Source organism: Buceros rhinoceros, unplaced genomic scaffold (assembly GCF_000710305.1).
Source record: "Buceros rhinoceros silvestris isolate BGI_N320 unplaced genomic scaffold, ASM71030v1 scaffold1208, whole genome shotgun sequence".
NCBI lineage: Eukaryota > Metazoa > Chordata > Aves > Bucerotiformes > Bucerotidae > Buceros > Buceros rhinoceros.
This window is the reverse complement of record NW_010426111.1, coordinates 5,656-14,535: the sequence shown is the minus strand read 5'-3', so window position 1 is coordinate 14,535 and position 8,880 is coordinate 5,656. Positions and strand designations below refer to the sequence as shown.

Here is an 8,880-nt window from a genome sequence, read left to right as displayed (position 1 = left end):
CCGGCTGCCTCTTTCCAGGGGGAACCGCAGACAAAGCAGCCTGGTTGCTGTTTGACGTGATCCAGCTCGTCCCAACAGCAAAATCGCCTCCCTGCCGCCTTCCGCTTAATTGGCGGCTCAGGTCCAAGGCCACGGCCCTCCATCCAGCAGCTCTCAGCGGCGCCCCGCGCTTCTGCTGCAGGTCGGACACGGATGGGCTGTTCGGGCTTCCACAGACGACACGGAACAGGGACACTTCTGTTCCTTCACAGATAGTGCATGACCCCCACGGGATGAAGGATTGGAGAGAGACAGATGGGTGTGGTTTACAAAGTCACTGTCGTAATTGTTTATTTTAAGTATTTTTCTGTAAGGACATAATGAGTAGTCTATAGTTTAAGTTTACATGCATGACCTCACTCATAAATACCAGTATGCCATCTTCGTCCGGCAACTAGACCCTCTTCGGAGGCAGCATGGAACATCATTTCAGCTGCCTCAATAGGGCACGGTTAGTATCCTCAGTAGATTTACATTCTTCAACATTTCATAGTTGATTATGTAGTAACAACGAGGGCAAAACAGTAATTTCAAGATTGCTCACACATAACACATCCACCACTGACTGTAGGAATTCCTCAATGCTCTATGAACTCACTTCTTAGTTTCAAAAGTGTGCTGAAGAACTGTCATTGCTGTGGGATATTTTTGAAAGCTGTTGTTCAATTAGAAGTTTATCATGCTTGCTTCCACAGCAAAAGCAGCCTAGGCCACAGAGGCTTGCATTTCCAGTAGTAATTCCCAGCACACGAAGGTATTTCCTTAATAGAGAAAAAGAACTCTTGCCTGGCATCCCTGTTCCCCTGACTGTTTTTCTGTGTTCCCTCCTGTAAATCCCCTCTTGTAACTCAGGTTTAAAGACATTCTTCACACCCTGTTGTAGCCCACCTGTAACACTGCCCTCAGAGACAGTGAAACAAGGTTAAAGTTTTTGCACGCACAAGGATGCTGCTATTGAGGCAGAGCTCCAGAACAGCACCTGCATTACCTGACAACACTGAGATCTTGCTAAGCGAATCAAACCAGCACGTCCTTAAACATGATGACCTGCCAAGCACTTTATCCTGTCTCTTCTCCGATTCCTCCCCACCTTGCTGAAGCTTAGGGCATTGCTACACCACGCAGCAGAGCAGCATCCTAAGATAGCTCCAACCCAGCAGCAGGTGGTGGTGAACTTCTTCGTCTTGGGACTGGAGACAGGGCAGCATGTCACGCAGGCCTCACTGCTTTGGTGACAGTCCCCTTATAGAGCTGCCAGGCCTGAGCTGGCACTCCTGCCAGGGCAGGTACTGGAAACCTCCTGGCCCATAAGAACCCCATGAATAAGTGTTTATACAGCAAAGGACACCAGGAATTCAAACTAAGATTTCTGATGTCATTCATGTTAAGACAAGGATACTCTCTGTGATATATGCACAAATCCAGGCCATCCCATACCATGCAAAAACCCCACCTTTCTCATTAAAAAAAATACATATAATTTTTGTCTCTGAAAGGAACAGATTATCTACCTTCTTCTGGCAGAGAAGGCAAAAAAAGCGCGCCTGCTGCTAGAGGGTCTCAGGACAGGACAGTAGAGATGCCGAGGCTGACATCACACAACAGGATAAACAGAGAAGGCGAGTTTGAGTACTACGTTCCATGCCTGCAGACAAACACCCCATCCCAATAAAGAGTCCCCCACAAAACCCAAAAGCACACCCACCCCAAACAAGACACACAACATACTGCAGAAAGAGGCAGAATATCACGTAAAAGCTTTCTTGCAAGATGGGGAGAAGCAGACGTTAGAGGAAGTTTGTAGTTCACTAGGATTTGGAAGTATCTGTAATGTGTTCAGCCATTATCACCTATTTTCTCTTCAACACCAGTCACTTCCAGGTATAAATGCATGCTTTTTTTTTTTTCCGATCCAGTTTTACAGTGTGGAGGCTAAAGAGGGAGGTAGCAATATGAACAGAAAATAAGCTCTATGCATAGGTTACAGACTTGCTTTTTGTACAATTTTCAACTACGTATTTTTTTCCTTATGCAAATATATGGGTGTGAATACTGTATTGATTATCCCAGAAATTTTCTACAGCAATGAATAAACCACAGAAAAATAACCAAATACTGCAGCTAGTGTACAGCTATGTGGACGAGAAAATGCCAAATGACCAGAGGACAGTAAATTCTCTTAATTCTATGCAAATTCCAATAAAAACCCACGAAAAGTTCTGTTTTCTTGAGTTTAATTGGAGCTTTATTACTTAGGCTGTGACTTCAGTCTTTACCTTCAGCAATTTGCAAAGAGGAGGCATACAAGAAAGGTTACAACACTTAATGAAAGGACTCCCGACTGAACAGGGGGGAACGGGGCAGTCCCAAGGCAGAAGAACAGGGGGCGCCAATTTGTTCTCAAGTCTCACATGAGGACTCCTGAAGAAGGCTGATTACTTGAAAGAAATAAAGGACATAAATTTAGGAAGCAGAACCCGGGATTAAAGTCAGCTGGAACCAGAAAGAGACAAACACCAATGGCAAAACGCAAATAAACCAAGCAGAGTAAATCCAGACAGAACCCAAACAGTAACAGAGGCTGAATGAATAAATAAAGTCCCTAGAATTAAACCAGATTTATGCTGCCACTCAGCTTCTTCAACTGATACATAAAGCTGGAACTGACTGCGGCACGGTGGCTTCAGCCTCTGCTCCCCTGAAGCCTCTGTCCAACCAGGTAGAAAAATAAAGGTCTAATTCACTGGAAATTCTTTCATTTACAAAACTAATGGAATAGGGTTTGGTTTTATGCTTCTGTGTCAATTTCCGCTTTATCTTCAACTCCGTTCTGCTCATCTTTCATTTCCGCATCTTCGGTGTGGCTGGTTCGAAGAGTAGCAGCTGACTAAACAGAGAGACAAAGAAAATACATTCATTTGTTACACAAGATTGCTAGCATTTCAAACAATACCACAAACATTATTTGATTCTTATCACTAGGATACCTCATCTTCCTGCCAGACTGAATTAAGATACTAGAACCTCCAGCCAAGATAAACAAAAAATTTCTCTGCATTTTTTCTGCATCTAAGAAACCAGAAGCAGTTTGGAGGGAGCTGAGAAATTATATTTGTGTTAGACAGTTATAATTCGTAACATAGCGTGCACACACTTGCCACATCACACTTTAAGACACATCTTCTCCTCAAAACTGAAATTCCTTTAGGAAGCTTCTGCACAGAACTGCTTTTGTCCTGCCTCGACTTCAACAGGATTCCATTTGGGCAATCCCCATACCATCACCCCACCCCCAACTTGGATGAACGAGGCACACCTAGACTTAAGATACAAAGAAGTATCTCTGTGGGACAACTAGTTTCATGAAGATTGACTTCAACTTGACAACAGTCACTTGGATGTCCTCTCCAAGATCTTAGCTGGAAGAAAATCCAATCTTACAATATTGTAAGATCTTACAGTCTTACAAATTGCTCTAAATAACCCTCTCCTTGCTCTATCTTCCATCCCACATAGAAAAACTGCTGAAAAGCAAAGAGTTGTGTGGTAAAGGGTCCAAGGTAATTTTCTACAACAGGACACAGCCAGCACACCCTCACCTTGCAGTGATTTTCAAACAGAGTCTTGTCCTGCTCATCATAAAAGACAGTGCTATGAAACTGCTGCTTCGCCTGTTGGCCTAGCACCCTGAACCATCTGTTTTAGTATACGGTTAGATGAGAACCAGACAAGAACAAGCAAGGACATAAGCAGGCACTGCTGGGGAGCAGAAAAAAAAAGGGGTAGAATTCTTAAACTGAAGTGTTACATCAACTTAGCTGCAGCCTAAGCACATCCAGGCAAAGGTCAACCTTTCATCCTTAGAAGAGCTCTGTGAAGCACACGAGAGCAAAGTCTCTTCTCCACAGAAAATCTGTTAGCTAGCAATCCTGGGCTTAAGATAAGGTGATAAACATCCCAACCTGTAAAAATTCATGCTTTACACATGTATGTGAACTATTTGAGCTCATGAAAAGACCTACTGATGCCAGACTGGCTGTTGAACTTCAACAAGTAAGATAGGCAGACATCAGGAATTTCATAGCTACAGTCCAAGCAGACTTCTTAGCAATCGGAAGACATTTGGCAAATGAACCCTCCAGAACTCCTCCTACCACCACTAGCAGAGTAACTGTTGGAGCTAGAGTAAAGCAACATATCAAATGAATTAACTGGAAAACATGCTTTCTTGCAAGAAAAATTCCCAAGATTGATCTGGGGAGTAAGCATCCACTGTTTACAGCTCCACTGTTCCTTTTCATATAAAACCACATCAATGCGAGGTAGGCCAGAGAGCTCCAAGAAAAAAAATACTGAAAACACATGCACGTTCCCGAGATCACGTAACTATTGAAAAGAAGGAATCAGGCCAACAGCATCCTTGCTTGTATCAGCAATAGTGTGCCCAGCAAGAGGAGGGAAGTGATTGTCCCTCTGTACTGGTGAGGCCACACCTTGAGTACTGTATTGAGTTTGGGGTATCTCACTACAACCAAGACACTGAGGTGCTGGAGAGCATCCAAAGAGCAATGAAGCTGGTGAAGAGTGTAGAACCCTATGAAGAGCAGCTGAGGGAACTGGGGTTTAGCCTGGAGGAGAAGAGGCTCGGAGAAGACAAGGCTCGGAGAAGACCTTATTGCTCTCTAGAACTACCTGGAAGGAGGATGGAGCAAGGTGGGGGTTTGTCTCTTCTCCCAAGTATCAAGCAATAGGATAAGAGGAAATGGCCTCAAGTTGCAACAGAGGAGGTTTAGATTGGACAGAAGGAAAAACTTCATCACTGAAAGGGTTCTCAGGCATTGGAACAGGCTGCCCAGGCAAGTGGCAGAGTCACCATGCCTGGAGATATTGAAAGGACAAGCAGATGCAGCACTTGGGGACATGGTAGTGTTAGGTTTACAGATGGACCCTACGATCTCAAGGGTCTTCTCCAACCTAAATGACTCTATAAGCTGATTCTATGTGAAACAGATGGGAAAACTGGAACTAAATGCCATGTCTTTCCAGTATCCCAAACAGTCTGCAGTGCAAAGACTGTGAGTCTGCCTTTTGCCGAGTGTAACAACTCTACCAACTGTCTGTCTTAGAGGCTGAGGCGCACATTCTGAAAAGCATGACAGCAACCCTTTTGTACTTTTTGTGTGTATTTGCTTGTTTCAGCAATCCACTCTTCCTCTCTAAACGGCAGATCTTGCTGTGTCCCACACCTCCCACCTAGTGGAGGAAGCCAGCTTCCCTTCAGCTGTGCTAGCTGAAAGGAACCTGCACAGCAGAGCCTGATGGCTGAAAATTAAAACCTGCAATTTCAAAAGTGAAGATGCCCAACAGTGAAATAATTCTAGTTTAGTTATTCTATCTTTATCTTCCTAAAATTTTTCATTAAAGCCTACCAAAAATTAATGTACTGTGCAGCTATACATAACAGTATCTAAAGGCAAGGACTGTCGACATCAACTACACAGACAATGACACTTTACTTGCAGAATCAGTAGGGAATGTCCACATTTATGTGTTCGTTTACACTCCTCTATGAGAAGCAGAATAAAATCCACAGAACTACTGCTACTCTTTGAAAAGAAAACAGAAACAAAACAAAAAACACCCACAACCAAAACACCCAAAGATAGCAGCTTGCTCGCCCAACTACTCAGTTCGGGGTGATTATCCTATGCTTGCTATATGACTACTTTAGCAGAGTAAGAGACGAAGAATGGGATACATCTCCCATTGTCTCTGGGAGGTAAGCTGATTTCCAATACATCTCGTTGTGAAAGACTGGGTGAGGGACGCAAAAAGAGAGGTTTGTGAAGTGTTTCATGTAGGAAATTGTCAGGATACGCTCATCTGAGGACAGTAGGCCCCTGGACAGACTTGCTGACGCAGTTAACCACAGGAATCTGCCATACCAGTAGCTGACCATTTTTTAGATTCTCCATGCATATTCTGGGAAGGTGGACACAAAAATCTGTGAAAATAAGCTCCCAAGATGCAAGCTTCTTGCACCCCCAATGTTACTAAGAAAATCTGAGCCTGACAGAAATCCCAGTTTTGTCTTGAAGTTACAGGTTTACCTAGTCCTTCCGGTGCATCAGATTTAAGGAAAAACAAACAGAACATTCTCTAACAGCGCGTGATTCTCACCATTAACTTTGAGTACTTCTTGCCAGCTCATACCACCTTGTTATAACCTGTATTCAAACACTGCCATATTAATTAAACTAGTATTTACTAAAACTCTAGTGAAAGCTTAGCAGGAAAACCATCCATACTGCAGAAGAATGAACCTTCTGACGGTCTGAAGTAAGCAGAATACCTAAACCACTATTCCTTGTCTAACACGACAGCACCTCTTGTAGTCTTCTGGAGTAGTGTTACTTACTTTTAAGTCTTTGTCTGCAAGCCTTTGGAACATGTTGGCATACATCTTTTTCTCTTTCTCATGCTGCTCCCGTATTTTTTGCTGACAAGTCACCAGTTGCACTTTGGCAGCTTTGTTACTTGGATAAAGTTGTATCACTTTCTGGAAATCTCCCCGGGCCAATTCAAAGTCATTGACAGCCAAGTGCGCTTCTCCACGCCGGAAGAGACCCTTTTCATTGTTCCTGTCCAGTTCGAGTGCCTGCATTAAGAAAACCACCAAAATCACATTCAGGAATTACTTTTCTTTTTTAAAAATAACATGCAGTCAGAACACCAGAGACTACTAGAAACTGTACCTTCTGATGTAGATTTAGGAGTTCTTGTCAGGGATTACTAATAAGGTGAGTTGAATACAGTAGAAGTACGTACAAAGATGACTGAATATAGTAGGCTATTTGACAGAGAACCAGTGAGTCTCAAGATTTAGTCCTGGCTCTGTGCCAGCTCTTTGAAGGATCTTTGCCACCATGTCTACCTTCACCACATCTCAGTGTTTAATTTCCAAATACTTGAACAGTCTCAATGTCACAAGTTAGTAAAAGATATTCAAAGAACAACGATTATGAAAACAACCTGTTGGATATTTTTACGTTGTGTATTCAGTACTACCCAACTGCCAGCTGGTAAGGAAGGAGAGACACCATGTAGCCTTGTATCCCTCAAATTGTTTAAGCAAGAGATAAACCGTCAGATTTCTTGTGCAGCTTAAGAATTAATAAACCCTTACTACCTTGTTGCAGTTCTCTAAAGCCTGAGAGTACTCCTTCAGCTTCAGATGGCACATAGCTAGGTTAAGGTGGGCAGCGAGCCTCAAGCTTTTGGCTTTTGCATCCTCCTCCTCAGAGAGTCCTGATTCATGCTCCAGCCATGACACAATCTTCTTATACTGTAACGCTGCCCGTTTGTATTTCCCCTCCTGTGAACAAGGCAGTTCAATTATCACACAGCTCATTACAATATTTTTTATTTCCCTCATGCCCCTTCTGCTTATCTTGAGCAACAGATCCATAAGAAAAGTAATTAAATCAGAAAGTAACTTCTACCAACAAAAAAATTCTACTTCTGAAAGCCATTCCAATCTTTCAGAATACCTACTGGTTCCCCTGTTAAAGCTAGGGGTATAGGCCTTCACTCTCAACTCCCACCTTATTATTCAACTTACGATACAAAACGAGGAAGATGGGGCATTTTCAAAACAGCACGACTATTATTGCTGTGTCAAAGATAATGGGAAAGTCAGCCTTTAGCTGGTCAAACTGTTTCAAACAGCTTCTCCATACACCTCTACCAAAATGAATGCTGTTCACTCACAGCACTATCCCACAGCAGGAACTTAAGTTCTGTAACCTTGCTACTATTCCATGTACGCCCCAAAGTTATCTGTAGGTACAGCAAACCGCTCTGACAGAGAGAACTAACTCCCTGCAGAGTTAGTTCTTTGGATATTCCAACTCTGAGGCTTTGGTTTGGTTTGTTGGGGTTTTTTTGTTTTGTTTTTTTTTTTAAAGACACCTTCTCTTCCAGTCCTCCCTGTAAAACATCACAGAGAATACCATGACCACCACTCTTAAATAATCATAATCAGTTCATGATATGGACTAAGAAATGCTATTACTACCTGGGGAACGTAATTTACCTTGAAGTACTGAGTGCCTCTCTCCTTCACAATGGAGCTTTGTTCCAGCTTCTCATCTGTGTTCATTTCCCAAGACTCCTTAGCCTACCCAAACAGGAACAGTTCAAGTCAATGGCAGAACTTCTGAGGAAACCAAGTATCTGTGTGGTTTCCCACTAATAATGTGGCAGAGATAAGTTTAGCAAAGCAGGTTTTTGTACTGCTGGAGAGACACTGATGGCACTGGACAGGGATATGGTTAGAACAAAGACGATCTCTGCCAGCAGCTTCCAGCATGTCATCATCTCTGACAACAGCGGCTTTCCTATTTCAGATCAACGTTCAAAGATTCTATCGCTCTTGTTTAAGCTGCACTCACACTTCTTCCCCCACCTCCCAATCCCTTGTTCCTACCTTTTCAAAACTTTTTAGTTTCACTTCATACTGCAGCTCTGCGTCTGGAGGGATCTGAAACTTCTCCTTCCCAGCACTTCCAAAACCATAGCTGTTAAGGTTAGGAGGGGGTAAGATTAGGAGGGTGGGGGGAAGAAAAGAAACAAGAGTTCCAACACTATCCAGCCAGCCATATTTGCTCTATAGGAGCTGGAGGTAAAACCCCCATGAAAATCTGGGAAGGCTTGAAGATTTCTGGGTACTACTCTAAAAATCAGCAAGCACAGGTAGAAAAAAGCTGGAGAAACCTGAGGTTAATTTCAATAATCTCTAGATCACCAGTTCCTATTACTTTTTCTTTTTTTTTTTTTTTT

The 8,880-nt window shown here is 42.9% G+C and overlaps 1 protein-coding gene across 1 annotated transcript in view; it reads right to left on the bottom strand.

The window, feature by feature from the left end:
* Window positions 1-2,481: 2,481 nt before the first annotated feature.
* Window positions 2,482-8,880, bottom strand: part of FKBP4 (FK506 binding protein 4, 59kDa) — an 8,357-nt gene continuing 1,958 nt past the window's right edge. Inside the window, exons 3-7 of the mRNA XM_010141338.1 lie at window positions 8,528-8,618; window positions 8,135-8,218; window positions 7,229-7,414; window positions 6,458-6,697; window positions 2,482-2,926 (exon numbers count right to left, since the gene is read on the bottom strand). Coding sequence (XP_010139640.1) covers window positions 2,828-2,926; window positions 6,458-6,697; window positions 7,229-7,414; window positions 8,135-8,218; window positions 8,528-8,618 — 700 coding nt within the window. The 3' untranslated portion in view covers window positions 2,482-2,827. The remainder of the gene's footprint in view (window positions 2,927-6,457; window positions 6,698-7,228; window positions 7,415-8,134; window positions 8,219-8,527; window positions 8,619-8,880) is intronic.